The sequence below is a fragment of the Crotalus tigris genome, unplaced genomic scaffold (assembly GCF_016545835.1).
Source record: "Crotalus tigris isolate CLP2741 ecotype Arizona unplaced genomic scaffold, ASM1654583v1 scf7180000019700.414542, whole genome shotgun sequence".
NCBI lineage: Eukaryota > Metazoa > Chordata > Lepidosauria > Squamata > Viperidae > Crotalus > Crotalus tigris.
In genome coordinates this window covers 45654-67360 of record NW_024097669.1, presented here as the reverse complement: position 1 = coordinate 67360, position 21707 = coordinate 45654, and the positions used below count along the sequence as shown (strand labels likewise).

The window sequence follows — 21707 nt, the reverse complement described above, 5'->3', positions numbered from 1 at the left end:
CTAAGAAATTCACTGAGAGCGAGCAAAGATGGGCAATCTGGGAGAAAGAGGCCTTCGTAATTAGGTGGGCGCTATTGAACTGGCGACACTATCTAGAAGGGAGCAAGGTGCCATTTGAGATATGGACAGATCACAAGAACCTAGATGCACTGAAAACTCCCCGCAAATTGTCACCAAAGCAAGTACGGTGGGCACAGTATTTTAACCGCTTCAACTTCACTCTAAAGTACATACCAGGAGGAAAGAACTTTCTAGCTGATGCGCTATCCCGGTTACCCCAGTACAAAAGCGAATGAGAGCAGGTTAACGAGGCAATTATTCCCAATCCACAAACTGTTGCTCAATTTACACTTCGCAGGGTCCCCAATCCTGATGACCCTGGAGTGAAGAAAATAAAACGAGAGCTCCTCACTGACCAATGGTTCAAAGATAATCAAGCGTTCCTAACATGCAGGGATGGCTTGGCTTACAATGGGGGGAAGTTATATTTGCCAGAAGCGCTCCGTCTTAATGCTCTCAAACCCAGCCACGATGTAAAGCAGGCTGGACACTTTGGATATTTGAAAACCCTACACCTCACCCGCCGGCAATTCTGGTGGCCGGGGCTGAAAAAGGATGTGGAAAACTATGTAAAAAGTTGTACTGTATGTGCCACAATGAAAAGAATCCCAGGGAAAACTCCTGGGTTACTGCAACCCGTGGCAGACCCTTCTCAACCCTGGGAAGAAATAGCTATGGACTTTATAGTGGACCTACCTGAAAGTAGGGGAAATACTGTCATCTGGACTGTGATAGACCTGTTCTCGAAACAGGCTCATTTCATCGCCTGCAAAGGACTCCCATCTGCCCAACAATTGGCCAAATTGTTCCTGAAACATATCTACCGGCTGCATGGTGCCCCTAAGTGAATAATCTCAGACAGGGGGGTGCAATTCACAGCGATGTTTTGGAGAAATTTCCTTACATTGATTGGATCATCTCAAGGGTTATCATCTGCTTTTCATCCAGCCACCAATGGGGCCGCTGAAGCCGCTAACAAAATGGTGGAGCAATATCTTAGGTGCTACGTTTCTTACCAACAGACGAACTGGACTGATCTCCTCCCTTTTGCGGAGGTGGCATACAATAATTCCGTGCACAGCAGCACCGGCTACATGCCTTTCAAAGTAGCCACAGGGAAAGAATTTAACCCAATACCTGAATATCCTCAGTTGCCCTCCGCTTCACAGACACTTGATCAATGGGTGAGAGGGTGGGAAGAAGTTTGGAAAAACACAAAAACTGCTTTAAAAAAGACTTTTGAAACCTTTAAAAAGCAGGCTGATAAAAAGAGGGCTCCCCAAAGAACATTCCAAGTTGGGGAAAAGGTCTATCTGTCAACTAAATATCTACGCCTCAAATTGCCCAGCAAGAAATTGGGACCAAAATTCTTGGGGCCTTTCCCCATAGTAAAGGTCATCAACCCAGTCACAGTACAACTAAAACTCCCTAAACTGTTAGGGGAAATTCACCCAGTTTTCCACTGTAGTTTGTTGAAGCCTTATCGGGGCTCCACTTTAAGACTTCCTCCAAAGAAGGCACCTGGACCCCTCGTAGTGGCAGGGCAGACCCACTATGAAGTGAAACGTATTCTTGACTCCAGAATCTTTAGAGGGAAATTACAGTACTTAGTACAATGGAAGGGATACCCATTGTCTGAAGCCACCTGGGTGAAATCTAGTGAAGTGAACGCTGACAGATTGATCGAAAGGTTTCATGTGAAACACCCCAGCAAACCAAAAGATAACCCTTAACATATGCTTTTGTTTACTTTACAGGATCTGTCCTTCTTGTAAGGGGGGCCGGATGTCAATGCTGCAAATACTGTATATTCTTGCTTTGACAATATGCAAAACTGTCTGGTAATTACTGGGTTAATACATAGCTTAGAGTGGGGGGGGAAGCCCGGGAAAGAAAGAGGAAGTAAACTTTTGACCTTCACACTAATTGGATAATGTGACTTGTGACTGCAAGACAAGGGAGGGGTTTAGCAAGAAAAGATTGATGCCAGCGAGAGGAAGTCAGATTCTGGCATCAATACGTCCATGATGGTGACCGGCAAAATTGTAGCTCTGTAATAAAGACTTTAGGAAACATGCCTGAAAGTTCTTTAAAGTGCTTCATTAGTCGGAACCTGTGACAGTTTGCTTGTTTCACCACTGAATTTCATTGGAGAGAGCCTAGTGTTCTAGTCTATCAAGATCCTTCTAGATCTTGAGCCTATCTTCTAAAATATCAGCCTGCCCGCTCCCCAGCTTGATGTTGTTTGCAAAGTTGATGAGTTTCCCTTCTATCCCGTCATCTAAATTGTTTATGAAGATGTTGAAGAGTCTTCAGCCATGACGGAAACTTGATGTACTCTACTGCAAGTTTACTGTATGTAGATGAAGTTCCATTAAGGACTACCTGGTGAATGCACTGGCTAGCCAGTTATAAATCCATCTGGTGGTGATGCTGACTAATCCATATTTTTCTATCTTACCAAATAGCTATTAAGCCTAGTTTTACCCAATCTATATATGTACCATTGCTTTTCCTGCCTAAGTATAAGACTTTACTTTTCTCTACACTGAATTTCATTTTGTTGGATAGGGCCCAGTGTTCAAGTCTGTCAAAATCCATCTTGATCTTGAGCCTATCATCTAGGGTATTAGCTATTCCTACCAGCATAGTGTCATCTGCAAATTTTATAAGTTCCCTTTCTATTCTGTCATCTAAGATGTTTATGAAGATATTGAAGAGTACCTAAGATGGAACTTTGTGGTACCCCATTGCTTACTTCCCTCCATGTACGTAGTACCATTAAGGACTACTCATTGAGTACAGTTTGTCAGCCAGTTACAAATCCACAGCATTTTGCTAGTCTTCTAATTTAGTTACCTTGTCAAAGAATGAAATAAGATTGGTTTGACATAATCTGTTTTGACAAACCCGTGCTGACTTTTAGTTATTACTTTACTCATTTCTAGATATTCACAGATCTATTTTTAATTATCTTTTCCAATACCTTCCCAGTATTGATGTTAGGTTGAATGGTCTGTAGTTTCCTGGGTTTGGGTTTTTTTTTAAAGTTTTTTGAAGATGGGAACCACATCAGCTCTTTTCTAGGCCTCTAGTAATTCCCTGATGCTTCAGGATTTTTAAAAGATATAGTACAGTGGTTCTGAGATGACATCTGCCAGCTCCTTTAGAATTCTGGGATGTAATCTGTCAGGTCTTTATATTCATCAAGATCAGGCAGGTGTTCTCTTACCATTTTTTTGTTTATTGTAACTTTTATTTCTAGTCTGTCTTTTACCATTATTTTTTTGGTAGGTTGGGCTATAGTGTCTTTTTGCTTTAAGACCAATGCAAAGAATGAGTTAAGCAGTTCTGCTTTCTCTCTGCTCCCTGTTACTTCCTTGCCGTCTTCTCTCTTTAGAGGACCAACTGTTTCCTTGATTTTTTTTTTATTTATATGTTGAAAGAAACTTTTTTTATTATCTTTGACTTTTGTCTTTGTTCATTCTGTGCCTTTGTTTTCCTGACTTCTTGTTTTCAGATTCTGGTTATCTGCTGATATTATGTGCTAGTTATATGTCCCTTTATCATTTTTTATAATTGTCATTTTTGTCTTTCAGTTTATCAGAGAGATCCTTGTGCAGCCATGCTAGTTTCTTCTTGGATTTCTTGTTTTCTTTTTTCAGTGGTATTGAGCTGGATTGGGCTTTTATGATCATATTTTTCAGAGTTTCCCAAGCTTCTTGAATTGTTTTCCTCTTTAGGATTTTCATCCAAGGTGTTACGTCGTCCTAGCTTGGTGTTTCATAACGAGCAAATAAACCACAAACAGGAACAATGAACAAACTTTACTGAAGAAGTGTAGATGGGAAAAGTTGGCACTGGGAACCACCCGTTCTCAGTGCCTTTACATAAAGAACCTACCCACCATGCCCCCAGCGAAACCAACCCTACCCAGCCAACACCCTGTAAACCACCATCCGGTCACAAAACATAAATACCACACCCCCTGCACCCTCAGTTCTTCTCGACATCCATCCGGCCACACACCTGCTAACAGCTCTCAGTCTTTTGTCGGCCCCTGCGAGGCTCCAAAGCTCTTCCGTATGCTGTTGAGACGCTGAGTGATGCAGCGCTGCTGGAACGCCGAGGACGGCCGACCAACACGGAAGGATTTGCTTCGTCAGGAGGCAGAGATAGTTCCTTTTTCCATATGTAAACCTGAGGACAGTGAGGTCAACTGGTGGGGTTTCTATCGCAGGGCATAACACAAGGAATCTTTTCCAAGCTCTCTCTGAGTTTGTTAAAATCAGCTCTTTTAAAATCTAAGACTCTGGTATCATTATGTTCTATTGCTTATCTTTGAATTATATTGAATTCCAGTATGACTTGGTCAATCTCATCCAAGGTTCCTGCAGTTTCAACTCCCTCTATCACTCCTCTGTTTGTGAGAATTAAGTCCAGTACGGCTGTCCCTCTAGTTCCCTCCTCTACCTTTTTGTCAGCTAGGTTGGTCAGGAACCTATTCAATTTCTGATTTGGTACAGAATTAGTCTTTCAGTTGATGTCAGGGTAATCGAAGTCCCCCAGTACTATTGTAGGGGGGTTCCTACATATATTTGTTAATTGGTTAGCAAAAAAATACATCTATTTTTTCTGCTTGGTTGGGTGGCCTGTAGTATACACCAATGGCAATGTCATTCTTGTTTTTCTTTTATATTGACCCGTATGCATTTTAGGAGGTTTTCGGTTTTGGTTTCATTCATTTTTGTAGCAATATAGTGGTTTTTTACATAAAGTGCAACTCCACCTCCTCTTTTACGGGGCCAGGTTTTTTTGAACAGTTTGTATCCTATCAGTTTGTATCCTATCAGTATGTTCCAGTCATGGATTTCATCCCACCAAGATTCAGTAATTGCAAGTATATCATATCTACCCTCATGTTTTAATAATTCAAGTTCACACTGTTTGTTCCCCAAACCTTGAGCATTTATATAGAGGCATTTGAGATCTTTATGTCTGATTCTGGGTATGCTTCCTATGTCTCCTATTTGGTGTTTGAGTTTGTCTTCCTTCCCTCCCATCCCTCTTTACCTCATTATTTGATTTGTTTTCTAGGGGTTTTTGCTTGGAATTAGGTCATGGGGATCCTAAAAGATTGGTCACCCTCCCCCCTCAATTTTAGTTTAAAACCCTCTGGATAAGTTGAGCCAGACATTTTCCGAAAACATTCTTCCCAGTTTTTGTAAGGCGCAGCCTATCCCTTGCTAAAAGTCCACCATGGAGGTAGTGCAGACCATGCTCTAGGAATCCAAAGTTCTTTTGACAACACCAATCCTTTAGCAAATGAAGGATCCTTTGTTCTCTTACTGGATGTTGACCTTTCATTGGCAGTATAGATGAAAAACTACTTGTGCACCTAACTCCTTAACTTTCTTGCCTAGCTCTTCATATTGTTTTCACGTCCATTTTCATGTTATTCATCTCTTTGATTAACATTTCTTGCAAATCTTTCAATGCACCATTGTTGCAGTGCTGTCGTGCCTCTGCCTGTAGTCAGTCTGTGTGATCTTCTTGCAGCAGCTTGCCAGGTAGTCCACTGTTTTTTCAACTTATTTGCATAGGTGGCACTTGCTATCTGTTGTTGTCTTCTCAGTTCTGACTTTTATGCATTTGGCTGGTCTTGTGCAGCCACAATTAGTCCCTTGGTCTCTTTCTTCAACTTTCCTGCTCTTATCCATTGCTAGGTCTTGTTGTTATCTGCTTTCCCTGCTATTTTTTTTTTTTTTTTTTTTTTTTTGTATACTGGCCATGTCTTCCCATGCCTCCATTCTGTTCTTCATTTGATTTTTCTTATAGGCCAGTTTGGTTTCTCCAGTAATCAGTAAACCTTCCTGGCATACCAATTTCAGTGCATCTTCTTCATTGTCCTCCAGATATTCTTTCAAAACCCTTTTTTCTTCTTCAATCATCTGACATACTTGCAACATTCCACACCCACATATTTGTTCTGGTGGGTAGAAGCTGCCAACGTCACTGCAAGGATGAAGGAGATGATTTTTCTGGTCTTCCTATCTGTTGTTTTTATTTCTGCTTGATCCAGTCCACTATTCCAGCTGTGTACCTAATGACTGGAATTGCCCAGGTGTTGATTGTCTTTATGGTATTTCCTCCATTGAGTTTGGACTTTAAGATCTTCTTCACTCCCTTGATGTATTTACCTCTAATATTTTTCATACTTCAGTGTGCTTGAGGTTGTCAGCTTGAAGGATACCCAGGTGTTTGTAGTAATCCATCCTGACTCTTAATGTTATTTTTGTGGGCCATCTTGATTCCTTCAGTTTTTAGTATTTTTCCTTGTTTGATAGTGAGTGTGGCACATTTGTCCAATCCAAACTCCATTGCAATATCTTGGCTATATATACTGACAGTGTTGAGCAGCAATTTTATTTCAGATGGAATTTTTCCATACAGCTTCAGATCGTCCATGTAAAGGAGTGGGATGGTCTGGCAGATGTTTTTGATGTTTGATAGCCATGGCCTGAGATTCAGTATTGTTGACAGAGGAAATAGTGCAATGACAAATAGTAGTGGTGATAGTGAATATCCTTGAAATATTCTTCTCTTGATATTAACTTCTCCCAGTCTCTCACCATTGATTTGCAACTGATGACACCATTGTGCCATCGATCTTTGGACAAAGCTTCTGATGTTTCTACTGACTCCTGTTATTTCTAGGCACTTAATTATCCAGTCATGTGGCAGAGAGTTGAATGCTTTTTTGTAGTCAATGCATGCTACATTCTGGTTAGTCTTCCTTCTCTTGCAGTTTTCCAAAATCATTTTGTCAATTAGGACTTATTTTGTTCCTCTGCTATTGGGGCAGTTTCCTTTCTGCTCAGGTATAAAGAAGATTGTTTTCAAGTAGATGCTGTTGGACTGCATCAGATACCACACCAGTTAGCAATTTTAAAGTTGTTGGTAAGCAAGTAATTGGCCTGTAGTTGTGTGGTGCTGCCCTTTTGCTGGATCTTTCATTATCAGGTAGATTTTGCCAGATTTTAGCCACTCTTAAATTTCATCTCCTTGTAGTATGTTGTTAAACTGCTTGGCAACATATGGGTATAGGCCAGTTAGATCACAGGTGTCAAACTCACCGCATCATATGATGTGTTGTGATGTATCACGACTTTTTTTGCATTGCAGGAGCTGGAGTGGACGCAGCCTCCATATGATGCAACTGGCCCATGGGCCGGCAGTTTGACACCCCTGAGTTAGATTTTTCAACCAAAAATCTTGATCTTCCTTGCTCTTTTCTTTACTATTTCTGCTGTTTTTATTCTTATCCATCTCTTTTAATCAAGCTGTGTTCTTATTGTATTTCTTTGAGTTATCTCATTTCTGCACTGTTTCTTCCTTGTCAGGTACAGACTGATTCACTGCAGTTTCTCCATTGATGGATTGGTAGAAACTTTTCTGATTGAATTGAAATTGGAGGGTCTGCCTTCAATTTTTGTATCTGCTGATCTTCTTGGCTATAACTGTTATTTGCTGCTTTATTATTTCCAGCGTTTCCTTGATCTTCTTTGTTTCTAAGTGGTATTTCTTTTTTTTTAATTATACTTTTTTACAATTTTACAATAAAAACCCCTTTCCCAATCCCTCCCAACCCTCCCCAAAACCCTCCCCCATTCTTCCCAGAGCTAGATACAGAGTTAACTAAAACTTAGTAGAAAAAGCTTATAAACTCAAATAAACCACAAACAAATATGATTATATCCAATGAGCAAATTGTTAAATACATTAACTCTATTATGTATAAAAAAACAGAAAGAGAAAAAGAAGAAAAGAAAGAAAATAAAAATAATAATAAAAGGAAAAAAAGAGAGGAAAACTAAACTATTCTACACTTCTAAATAATATCTTAAACTTAAAATATAAATTATTCAAAAGCTAAATGATATTTTCTAATATCATACCTATATTGTATAAAATTTATCCATCTTTTCCACACCAAGAGATACTTCTCTTGCGATTGATCTTTCAAAAAAGCCGAAATTTTTGCCATTTCAGATAGGTAAGAAACTTTAAGAAACCATTCCTGCAAAGTGGGCAAAAATTCCTTCTTCCAATACTGTCCTATTAACAACCTTGCCGCTGTGATTAAGTTTAACATTAAAATAATTTCTTTGTTGTCACAATCAGAGACAATACCCAACAAAAACAATTGTGGAGTAAATTTTATCCTTCTTTTGAAAATTCTTTGTATATTCCACCATATCTTAATCCAAAAAGCTTTTATGCTTTTACATGACCACCAGATATGATAATAAGTAGCATCCAAGCAACCACATCTCCAACATTTAGGCTGCAAGTCTGAATACATACGAGACATTTTTTGTGGATCAAGGTGCCATCTATAAAACATTTTATAAAAATTTTCCGTAAATTTTGGGCTTGTGTAAATTTAACATTCCTCACCCAAATAGTCTCCCATATATCTAATGAAATTGGTTCATCAAAATTTTGAGCCCATTTAACCATACAATCTTTAACTAATTCTGCTTCTGAATCCAATTCCACTAACACACCATAAATTCTTTTAATATGGGTTCGGCTTTGATCTCTAATTTGTTTTAACAAATTCTCATCCTCTCTAAGCAAGCCCACATTATAATCTATCTTCCACCTTTCCAATAATTGTCTATACTGAAACCATGAATAAATAATATTTTCTTGTACTAGTTCATCCATAGATTTTAATTGCCAATTTTTACCATCCCACTTAAGTAATTGTGTATAAGAAATACTATCCATCTTAACTCCTCTCCTTATTCCTTCTATTGCATGCCATGGAATAGCCCATAATAGAATTCTTGAATCAATTCTATAATATTTCTTCCAAACCCGAAGTAAAGAAGTTCTTAAGATATGAGACTTAAAAACCTTATCAACCTTTTTATTATAAATTAAATAGGCATGCCATCCAAAAAGTAAATCCCACCCCTCCAAAAGGAGTCTATCTACATTTGTTAGGTTAACCCAATCACTAATTAATGTTAAAACCACAGCATCATAATACAATTTCAGATTCGGTACCTTGAGTCCACCTTTCTCTCGTATATCTTGTATAATTTTAAGTTTTACTCTTGGTTTTTTCCCTGCCCAGATAAATTTATTGATACCTTTCTGCCATTCATCTAAGTTTGCTTCTTTCTTTAGAATAGGTATCATTTGAAATAAAAAAAGAAACTTTGGCAAAACATTCATTTTAATCGCTGCTATTCTCCCCAATAGGGACAATTGCAGCTTTTTCTAATTATCCAAATCCTTTTGTATTTTAACCCACAGCCTTTCATAATTATTTTTATACAGTTTTGCATTGGAAGCAGATAAAATAACCCCCAAATATTTTACCTTATTAACAACCTCGAAACCTGTCAATCTAACCAAGGTCTCCTTATCCAAGTTGGTCATGTTTTTAGGCAATATTTTAGTCTTATTGTTATTAATTTTGAAACCTGAAACTTGTCCATACTGATTTATCAATTGTAACAACTCCATTACAGAGTGAATTGGTTGAGATAAAGTAACAACCAGATCATCTGCAAAAGCCCTTAATTTATATTCTTTTTTATTAATTTCTATTCCTTTTATTTTCGATGATTCCCGAATTTTGATCAGCAAAATTTCCAGAGTTAAAACAAACAGCAATGGTGACAATGGACAACCCTGTCTGGTCCCCTTTTCAATTGGAAATACCTCTGATAAACCTCCATTAACTATAAGTTGTGCTGTTTGTTTTTGATAAATGGCTCGAAGAGCCTGTAAAATTTTATCTCCAAAGTTCATTTCCTCGACCAATCTTAACATAAATTGCCAGTTTAACTGATCAAAAGCTTTTTCAGCATCTAAAAATATCAATCCTGCAGAGATTTGGTTGTTCTTATCCAAATATTCTATTAAGTTAATAATTTGTCTAACATTATTTTTCATGTACCTTCCAGTTATAAAGCCAGTTTGATCCATATGTATTAGTTGATTCAACACAATCATAAGTCTATTAGCTAAAATTTTCGAAAAGATCTTATAATCTACATTCAAAAGAGATATAGGTCTATAATTTTTTGGCAGAGTAAGAGCTTGTTCTTCTTTTGGGATCAAGGATATAAAAGCTCTACCCCAAGACAAGGGGGTCTCTGAACCCTGTAATATATTATTAAAAAGTTCCCTTAAAGGTTCTGTCAACTCATCTATCAAAGTCTTATAATAAATTGATGTCAATCCATCAGTACCCGGTGCTTTACCTACTTTTAATTCTTTAATTGCTGTCGCAATTTCCTCTATAGTAATCAATCCATTAATTTCTTGTTTCTGATCTTCTGTTAACTTAGGAAAATGAGCATCTTGCAAATATTTATCTATATCTGAAACCTGTACTTTCCTACCCATATATAATTTTGTATAATAATCTAAAAAAGATTTCTTAATCAATTCCTTCTGATATACCAGTTTACCATTATAATTTATTTTATCTATAGTTCTCTGCTTCTGTTTCTTTCGCAATTGATAAGCCAGCCATCTCCCTGGCTTATTAGCATTACAAAATGTATTATGTTTCATATAAAGTAAATTGGTTGCAGTCTGATCCGCCATTAACATATTAAATTGTGATTTAAGCAATTTTATAGAATCTTTAACCTTCTCATCTATAGGATTCAAAATTAAAACTTTTTCTTTTAATTTAATCTCATCTTCCAACTCCTTACGTTTTTGCACCTGTTTCTGTCTATAAGCCTTATTCATTTGTATCAAGACCCCACGCATATAAGCTTTACTTGCATCCCATTCCATTGCCATTGAAGTTCCCTTATGCATATTTAAAATAAAATATTCCTTTAAATACTCTTTAAGTTTCTGAACATTCATTTCTTGTCTAAATAAATTTTCATTCAACCTCCAAGATCTCCTCTCCTCTTTTTCAGTAGCCAATTCCATCCACACTGGGCTGTGATCTGTCAATGTCCTTGGAAATATCTTTGCATTCTTTACCCTAAAATATAAGTCCGTCGTAATCAAAAAAAATCAATTCTTGAAAAAGATTGATGTCTATCCGAAAAAAAGGTGAAGTCTCTCTCTTCCATATTATGTTCTCGCCAGTAATCTCGCAACTCCCAGTCCTCTTTCAAGTCAAAAAAGGCCTTAGGTAATTTAGCTTGTTTAAAAGAAGTAGAAAATCCTTTTTTGTCTCTGTAAGTGTCTAAAACTCCATTCCAATCTCCCATTAATATAACAGATCTATAATCCAATAAAGTCAATTTTTGATGTAACAACCTATAAAATTGTTCCTCTTGTTGATTTGGTGCATACAAACCTACTATAAGTATTTTCTTACCATACAAACCCACTTCAATCATTACATATCTCCCTTGAGGATCAGAATCTATTAAACAGACTGATAGATTTTTAAGTGGTATTTCTTGAGTAGGTATTCTTTGGTCTTCTTGTTCTTCAGCTTGTTTTCTTTTATCTGATCAAGTAAACACCTGATCTCAACTTGCTGAACTTTTTTTCCAGTCTAATCTTCCATTTTTGTAGTACACTGTTTGGTTTTTATTTTTCTGTTGATTTTGCATCCCAGGTATTCAATTATATCTGCAGTTGTGCTGTACATTAGTTGGTTTGTTTCTTGCAGTGAGATGGTGCTTATACTTGATATTGCAGTATTTGCATCTTTTAACACTTGTGCTAGCTGTTTCTTTGGAACAGGTTTCAATGCAGGCAGCCTTATTCTGATGTTTTTGTGCTTTTCTAGATGCTCAGCTATTCTTTGTTTCAATTCTTTTACTTCTTTAGTTAGAGGGCTTTGTCCTTCCTAAGGGAGAGGAGAGGATGCCTGGTTTCCAAATGAAAACAATTTTATATCTGTGTTGGATTCCTTTATTGACAATTCTCCTTGGTTTGCCTCTACATTCTGAGTTGCTTCTGGCAAGGCTTTGATTTTTTTTTCCCCTTTGCAGTTCTTCTGATTCTGCTTCTGTGAGGTGCTTGTATATCAAATATCATTCAAATGGTATAGGTTCTCCTGCTTGAGCAGGGGGCTGGATGTCAGTTCGTGGATGTAGAGCATGGTGCATATTCAAAAGTTTATGCATTTTCCAGTCTACGTATTTGTAACCGTAAGGTGACCAACTTTTTTACAATGAAAAGGAGGACACAAATAAATTGAAGAAAAAATATCGTAAATAAAAGAAACATTTTATTCATTGCAACAATAATACAGAATACACTATAATGTGATAAATACACTACAATAAAAAACATTTGGAACAATAACATTTTATATTGTAATTATGCTTATATGCTGCGCCCGCAGCTGCCCTGCCAGCACTGCTGCCCCGGTATGTAGAGCGGGCCCCGTGGCTCCCAAAGCATCAGCTGCGCTGGCTCCAGCTGGCTCCAGCCCCTGTGCCATCAACACACCCCGCCTGCAGCCACCCTGCCAGCACCATCGCCCACCCTGCGCAGCCCTGTGTAGAGCAGGCCCCATGGCTCCCACAGCATGGGGGCAGCCAGCCACTGCCTCCCCTCACACCTCTGCCCGCAGCAGCCCCGCCACCCCTGCCTCTTGCGCCCGCAGCCATTATTGTCCTAGTAGGGCCGAAGATCAAGAGAAAGTTACTGTGGTGTCGCCGCTCCAGTGTCCTCCAGGTATCTTTGGGACTAACTAGGAGATGGTGTAGTTGGGTAGCAGGGAGGGGTGCAAAGTTCCTGCCAATTCGCCTTCGCTGCAGACAACTTACATGTGCAAAGTTTGCCGGTCAGGTGTTTTGGCACGCTCAGCAGCAATTCCTATTGGCTTTTGAAAGCCAATAGTGGGAGTAGCACAGCTCATGCAAAAGTTGAAAAAAAAACTATCAAAAAAGGTGCCGGAATGCCATTCTGAGCGTTCTATGAGGAAAAAAAGCCCTGCAGATTAGTCTTCAAATATCGAAAAGGAGGACATGTAGAAAGACACTTTTTGAGGGAGGACAGGACTTACAAAAGGAGGACTGTCCTCCCTAAAGGAGGACGGTTGATCACCTTAGTAACCGTCATCCTTTGCTAGTGCTTTCACAATACTTCCATTTCCCATTTCTATTCTTTCTATTTTTCCCATTTTTCCTCATTGCATAGATAATATAGCACATTTTCCAAGTCCAAAGTTCATTCTGATGTCTCTGCTATTGATTCAAGTTCAGTGTGGCTTTTCGCATACTATTTTTATTTTTATTATTATTATTATTACTACTACTACTACTATTACTACTACTACTACTACTACTATTATAAAATGCAGTTCAGTAGTGACAAAAGTAAGATCCTGTACTTAGATAGGAAAAAAAAACAAAAGCACTGATATAGGAAAGATAACTCAACATGTGTAACTGTGAGAGGTATCTAGGTGTCCTACCTAGTGGATCACCACTTAAATATGAGCCAGCAATATGCTGCAGTTACTAAAAAGCTAATGCAGTCCTAAGGCTATATCAAGAGAGGGATAGCATCAAGATCACAAGAATCGATAGAACAATGTCTATGGAAGTTCTCAGTCATCCAGGTCATGTCCCAAAGGGCATGTCACAACTGAAGAAGCTTCTTGGATGAGAAATGAAATGTCTTCAAGGAAAAACAAAGAAAGTCCAGTTGCCATTTGAAAGAGCACCTTTGGGATAATCAATAGAACAGCTTGCCTCCCAGAGTTGTGGATACTCCACTGCTGGATGTTTTCAAGAAAAGATTAGACAGCCATTTGTCTGAGATGGTATAAGGATTCCTGCCTCCGGCAGGTGGTTGGACCAGAAGACCACCAAGGTTCCTTCCAGCCCTATGATTCTTTGATTCTATGTCTAAGAAGGAAAGCCTAGTAGCAATCTTCCAATACTTGAAGAAGTGTCACACAGAAATGCTGTTCTCCATAGTGCCAGAAGATAGAAAAAAGAATCAATGGGTAGAAATTTTAAACTTGAACTAAGAAGAAACTTCCTAACAATAGAACTATGAAACTGTAGAACAGTTTTGTTCTTGGAGTAGTTGTACTCTCTCACTGGAGGTTTTGAAAATAATTGGACAGCCATTTGTGTGAGATGATTTGAGGATTTCTGTCCAGCACAGGTGGTTAGACTAGAATATCTTCATGGGCCCTTATATCATTACAATTCTATGATCTACAGTAAATATATTGCAAAGCTTTAGTTGCAAAGGTTTGTTCTTCACAGTAGGTTTCATGCCATGAATTTATTTTCTAATGGAATATAAATCAGTTAAAGCAAACTTGATGTTTTTTTTTTCAGAACATTGATTTCTACCAATGAGCATCTCTTAAAACAATTAAATGAAATACAGCTAAAACATAAAGCTGAGGTGGAGCAGCTACATTGGAATTACAATCAGTTAAAGAAAACAATGGATAATCTATCTCCTAAAACATAAACAATGAGAATCAATAATAATAAAAGAAATTTTGTGTAAAGAATGTCTAAATGCTAAATAAATATTGTTGTGATTAGTGACATGAAAAAGACTTCAGTTGTAAAGGATATGTTCATTATGTTATTATTCAATATTGTTTATATTAATAGATTGTTTATATTAATAGATTGCATTATTGTAATGCGATTTCAATAGCAATTTTTCTCTTCTACATGCACGTATTCACCTTAACGGTTTTTCAACTATGGATCATGATTTTTACATGTTATTGATACAGAGCTATAATTCTTATTCATTAGAGACACAATGGATGCAATACTGAAATTATTATACAATGTCTCATAAAACTATATCTACCTATGTTTAATTTGAAAGTCTAGGTGCATTCCTGGATGCAATTTTTTTTTTACTTTTTCATCTTCTTAAAAGTACCGTATTTTCCGGCGTATAAGACGACTGGGCGTATAAGACGACCCCCAACTTTTCCAGTTAAAATATAGAGTTTGGGCTATACTCACCGTATAAGACTACCCCTCTTCCAACGCACACCAAATAAAAATTTAAAAACATCAGATTTGATTTCAATATGGTAATTTTAATTCAAATGCTTATGACATGCAGGTACTTAGCAGAAAAACTGTCATTTATAAACATAAGGCTGTCATCAAACATATAAACATAAAACAGTGCAAGTGGATTAAACTTTTCCTAATTCACTCTAAAGCTGAAAGGAAGGATAAGACAATAAAACCATGGGAGCTGCCATGCTGTTTGTTTTCTAAGCTGTCAACCAAACTGAACTGATGATGATAGGAGGAAGATAAAAAACAATAGAAAGAGCAAGTGCCGGGCAAGTCCCTGGCGAGTCAGCAACGCCCATCATAACTGCAAGCTATTTTTACAGGTTTTGCTTGCGTGACAGTTTCCCTTTAAAAGCCTTCAAAATCATCCTGTTCATCATCTGATATCATAAAAATATCAATGACATCTTGTGGTACATTTGTAAGGCAGTCATCATATGGATCGAATTCCGTATCAGATGGTGTGGTCTCAGCTTCAGCTTCCTCTTCATCTTGCCACAAGTAGTCATCCTCCATACCATCTAATGAATTTGATATGCCACACTTCTTGAAAGACTTGATTACTGTTTCTGCATCAATATCATTCCCTCTTCCCTCTCCCTCCAATCCTTCCCAGCTCAGAAAGCAGCAAGGAGAAGCGTGCGCGCACACACATAACACACACACACGCATGCACACACGCCTCCTTTCTCCCTCCAATCCTTCCTTCCCACCCCGATTTCCAGCTCGGAAAATGCAAAGCGTGTGTGTGCGTGTGCATGGCCTCCTTTCCCTCTTCCCTCTCCCTCCAATCCTTCCCAGCTCAGAAAGCAGCGAGGAGAAGCGTGCGCACACACACACAACACACACATGCACACACGCCTCCTTTCTCCCTCCAATCCTTCCTTCCCACCCCGATTTCCAGCTCGGAAAATGCAAAGCGTGTGTGTGCGTGCGCGTGGCCTCCTTTCCCTCTTCCCTCTCCCTCCAATCCTTCCCAGCTCAGAAAGCAGCGAGGAGAAGCGTACGTGCACACACACACAACACACACACGCCTCCTTTCCCTCCTCCCTCTCCCTCCAATCCTTCCCTCCCACCCTGATCTCCAGCTCGGAAAGTGCGAAGCAGCGAGGAGACAGATTGAGACCCACAGGCATTTACCAGCCTGTGACTTCAAGTTAGCAAAAAGCAGCTGCAAACCACAAGCCTGCTAGAGGTGAGCTGCGGGGACGGATTGCTGAAACAAACAGCTTAGAGTTTAATTGCTCTCTCCACTGCCACTCTATCAATCAAGGACTCTTTTTGAGTGAGGGGGGGGGAGAGAAAACTTGATGAGTAATATACCAAACCACATGTGTAAAGGAATAAAATAGAATACCCGTATTTTCCGGCGTATAAGACGACTCGGCGTATAAGACAACCCCCAACTTTTAAGAAGGTTTTTGTGGCCTAGAAAGTCGTCTTATACGCCGGAAAATACGGTAACATTATAAGAAATCTGTTCAAATATATTTATGAATGTGTTTGAAATATAGGTAGTCCTCAACCTACAACAGTTCACTTAGTGACCATTTGAAGTTACATCAGCACTGAAAAAAGTGACCATTTTTCACATTTATGACTATTGCAGCATCTCCATGGTCACGTAATTTACATTTGGATGTTTGAAAACTGACTCACATTTATGATGGTTGCAGTATCTTGGGGTCATGTGATCACCTTTTGCAACCTTCTGATAAGCAAAGTCAATGGGGAAACCAGATTCACTTAACAACCATGTTACTAATATAACAACTGTAGTGATTTGCTTAACAAATGTGGCAAGAAAAGTCATAAAATGGAGCAAAACTCACAATCAATTTCTCATTTAGCAACATAAATTTTGGGCTCAATTGTGGTGATAAGTTGAAGTCTACCTGTAGAATCATATGTAGTTTTTAATATACATATAATTTTTACCAAAAGTTTTTAAAGCAATAATAAAAGCTGATAAGCATTAAATTAGACAGAAAAAATGAAAAAGAAAGAGAATAACAGAAAAAGCTAAAAGCACAATAACAAAATAAGGTAGAAAAGGAGAAAGTATATAAAGAAATATATAAATATATAAAGAATTAGCTTTCAATAATCTTCACAGCAGTTATATATACAATTATATTTTAACTTCTTTCTTTGAATTTACATCATAACTCTTTTATTGACATGACTCATTCTTTCTAATCCTCAAAACCAGCAATCCCAACCTTTCCGGTTCCACAGACTGGCGGCGGCGGACAGGAGGAGATAGTTTTGCACACATGCATGCTACATGCACAAATGGAGCTTTTCATGCTTGCCTGCTGCTTGCATGGCCCAGTTCTCAATGGACTGCAGACTAGTACCAGTTCATGGACCGAGGGTTGGGGATCCTTGCTCAAAACCATAAGTCACATTTTTTTTCAATTTTAAGAAAAAACTCCACAAAGAATTTCCAGTCTCCAATAAATGCAAATATCCTTTTTCTGATGAAAGGAGCTAGTTTGTCCAACTCAAGAAGTTGTATCAATTTCACCAGTCATTTCTCCATAGTGAGTAGTCCTGAATCTTTCCATATTTGTGCATATAATAATCCCATTGCAGTAATCAATTAATTGAAAAATCTTCCATAGCTTTTTTCTAACTATTTATCCAACAATAGCAAATTCCCAAAAAGAAAAATTCTGGCTTTAATGGAATATTAAATTTTAAATTCCTCTGAATGTATGTATTTGAATTCATTTTTAAGCTTTTTTACATGTCCACTAAACTTAATTAAATTTCCCTTCATATTGTTCAGATTTCCAGTCTACATTTTTTTTATTTATTTCACATTTATTTATTTCACATTTCTAAACTGCCCCTCAAAGAGAGACTTTGGGCAATATACAATAAAATATTGAAATATAAAACAGTATATAATATATTTTAAAAATCAAAATAGTTAAAATTATGAGTTAAAATTTTAAAAAATTACTAATTTTTAAGGAGGCAAAAATAATTAATCCTGTTAAAAATTGGTTGACAAAGGCAAAGTAAAGGCTCTTATGGCACTAACCAGCCCCATGACAGCGTGATCTTTTGGGCTCCCCACACAAGACTGCGGAGCCATGTTTTAATTCTTTTTTGGAAGGCCAACTGCAGGGGGGCTGATTCACCTCCAGGAATAGATTTCAGGCTTGGAAAAACAACATAGAAGGCTGTCTTCCTAGAACCCACCAGTCGAAGTTCTTTAACTGACAGGATCTGCAACATACCTTCCCTGACTGAACTAGTAGGATGAGGTGATGAACTTGTCGATGTCAGTTGCTTCATGACTCACTACCCTTTCCAACCAAAACAAAGGGTTACCCATTAGTCACATGGCAGCTCTTGTATATCCCCTTGCAAACTATGGAGATTCTCAGTCATCCAGATTATGGTTGTCCTAAAGGTGTTTTTTCAAAAAGAAACTGACTTTCTTTGTTTTTTCTTGAATATGTTTTGCCTCTCATCCAAGAAGCTTCTTCGGTTTGGTTTGAAAGAGAGGTTGAACATCCCTCTCTCAACAGAGAGAGGTGTATTTGGACAATATCTTGATTTATACCAAAACCAAAGCTGAACATGGAAAACTGGTTAGGGCAATCCTAAAGAAGTTCTGTGCTGCCAAACTGTACACCTAGCTCTCAATTTGAATTCCATAAAGATAGAACTGATTACTTGGGCTACCACACCTCCCACAAGGGGGTGGAGATGGACCCAGAGAAAGTGCAGGCTCTCACCACATTGTGAAGCAGCTACAAAGTTTTCTGGGGTTTGCTATCTTTTACCAGCAATTTATTCCTTCATTTGCTCAAATTGCACTCCCTATCACAAACTTACTGAAGACTAAGGGAGGGGATAAACTGAAGCCTAGCCAGCCACTAAAATGGACAGCAGAATGTCAAACCAAGTTTGAGAAATTTAAGAGACTTTTTTCTGTAGAACCGGTCCTGAAACACCCAGATCTGGAACAGCCATTTGTGATTCAGGCAGGTACTAGTGAAGTGGCAGTGAGTGTGGTGTTACTGCAGAAAAACCAACAGGGTCAATTACAACCTTGTGTCTACACATCCAAGAAAGTGTCAGTGACTGAACAATGGTGGGTGGCTTGGGAGAAGGAAGCATATGCAGTGAGATGGGCCTTCTTAACCTGGAGATATTTCTTAGAGGAGAGTAAAATCTCTTTCCAGTCTGGACTGATCATAAGAATCTCGAAGCTTTAAAAAAAAAAACCCAGGTGGTTGTCTCCAATATAGGCATGCTGAGCCCAGCACTTCCATCATTTTAACTTCTCTTTCCACTACCTGCCAGGGGAAAAAACTTCCTGGCAGATGTTTTGTCAAAAATGCTACAGTATAACATTGTCAAGGCAGAGGTGATTAAACCTCTCCTTTCCCCACAGCACCTGGTGGCCCCAATCACTACGAGGGTGCAGGCTAAGAAAACCATTAAACAATGTGGAGAAGGATGAGTGGTTCAGAGGACACAAAAATCTCTGCTGAATGAAAGATGGTTTGGCTTGGGTTGGGGGGAAGCTATATGTACCTGCAAGTCAGAGACTAAGAATCATGAAGGTCATGATTCGAAAATAGCTGGATACTTTGAGTTTGCAAAAACTCTTCACCTGCTTATGCAGCAATTTTGGTGGCCATCCTTAAATAAAGACATTGAAAGCTACAGTATGTAGCCAGCTGCCCAACTTGTGCTGCTGCCAAATGGAGGCAGGGAAAAATGCCTGGCTTCCTGCAGCCGGTAGCCCTTCAGTGCTCTGGAGAGAGATCTCCATGGATTTTATTGTGGAGCTACCCAAAACTATGGGAAACACTGTCATTTGGATTGTTACTGATTTGTTCTCTAAACAAGCCCATTTAATCCCATGTCAGAAGATCTCAACTGCAAAGACTTTGGCTAAGTTATTTGTGCAGAATATTTATCATCTCCATGGTGCCCCAAAATGTATAATATTGGATGAGGGGGTTCAGTTGACCTCTACATTTTGAAAGGCCTTTTTGGATTGCTTAGGTTCTGATCAGGAACTGTCATGTAGTCATCATCATCAAATGAATGGGGGGACAGAATGAACGAACTCAGTTCTAGAACAGAACCTCCATTTTATTAATTATTAACAGGACAACTAGACTGAATTGCTGCCTTTTTCTGAAGTGGCTTATAATAATGCAGTGCACTCTAGTATTGGGTTCACTCCTTTCCAATGGCCAGAGCTTCATTCCTATGCCTGAGTTACCTGCTAAGAAGCCTGCTATCCCCTTCCTTAAGGATTGGGTTCATCAGTTGCAGAATATCTGACCAGTAATTCGGAAAGCTTTACACAAAGCCAGAGAAGTTTACAAGGCACAGGCTGATAAAAAAAAAAAAAAAGAATGGAGCCTAAGTCTTTCCATGTGGGAAATAGGGTTTACCTTTCTACTAGATTTTTACAGTCACTACAGCCATTGAAGAAGCTGGGGCCGAAATATATCAGTCCTTTTCCCGTTAAACGTATTATCAATCCTGTCACAGTGGAGCTGGAACTCCCTAAGAGTTTAAGAAAAATCCACCCAGTTTTCCATTGCAGTTTGTTAAAACCTGAGATCACTTCTAAACTACAACCTGCCGCCACTCCTGCCCCTCAGTCCATTATGGTAGAAGGTGAAGAAACTTTGAAATTAAAGATATTTTAGATCCAAGCAAACATTATGGGGCCACATAGTATTTAGTGGCTTGGAAAGATTTACCTGCTTCACAAAATGAATGGGTTTATAAAAAGCACATCTGCACTCCTGCATTGCTCAAACATTTTCATGAGTGCTATCCCAATAAACCTGACTGATGTATTTCTTTTTTTTCCCCTTCCCATTTTTGTTTTGCAGGTGGATTTGTCTTTTTATTAGGGTCAGCTGTATGTCAGAACCCCTCAAATACCTATTTATTCATTTCCCTTTATTTCTTTCCTGCTTCTGCTTATGTATTCATTTTTGGGGCCTGCCATAATGCTGGGAGGGTGCTTGCATGGGGGGAAGATGATTTGCCTTGCTCTGCTCTGTATGGGGTGCCCCCCCCTTGGTGAGAGGAATATGACATGAAAACATCTGCCTTATTTCCAGACAATGGAGCCTGGGACTGTTGGGAAATGAAACAGAAAGAGACCTTGAGAAGGGTACTAAATCTCCAGCTTTTCATAATACTGCGGCACCTATGGATTGGCTGAATTTCAGTCGGATGGTTGGACATTGGGGGGAGGAGTTCTGAATTATCTTTTTGATGTAGTCCTTTGCATGCCAAATCTTTAGACCTTGCTTTGCTTTCTAGCCATCACTAACTCCCAATAAAAGTTTCTTTTAAAACGATGCCTGTTTCAAGAGTTCTGTTTTCTTGGGAGATCTAATTGAGGCAGATCCTTACACACTTATCTCCTGTTTACAACATAGTCCTTTCAGCAGTTCCATTTGCACTATTCAGGTGATCCTGAGGGCACAGATAAACTTCCAAGTAGCCTCAACAACTCTCAGAAAGAATGCTAATTATCAGAAAACTGCAGAGAATATAAATCCTTCCATTTTCATCATTCAGTCAGAATGGAAGAAGCTTCTTGGATGAGAA

At 38.5% G+C, this 21707-nt stretch overlaps 1 protein-coding gene across 4 annotated transcripts in view; it reads left to right on the top strand.

Annotated features, from left to right (window-relative positions):
* LOC120317578 (centrosomal protein of 72 kDa-like) overlaps positions 1–21494 on the top strand; it is a 261314-nt gene extending 239820 nt beyond the window's left edge. For all 4 annotated transcript variants that reach the window (XM_039364264.1, XM_039364266.1, XM_039364263.1 and 1 more), the window contains one exon: positions 20978–21494. In XM_039364264.1, coding sequence (XP_039220198.1) covers positions 20978–21098 — 121 coding nt within the window. In that variant the 3' untranslated portion in view covers positions 21099–21494. The remainder of the gene's footprint in view (positions 1–20977) is intronic.
* The last annotated feature ends 213 nt before the right edge of the window (positions 21495–21707 follow it).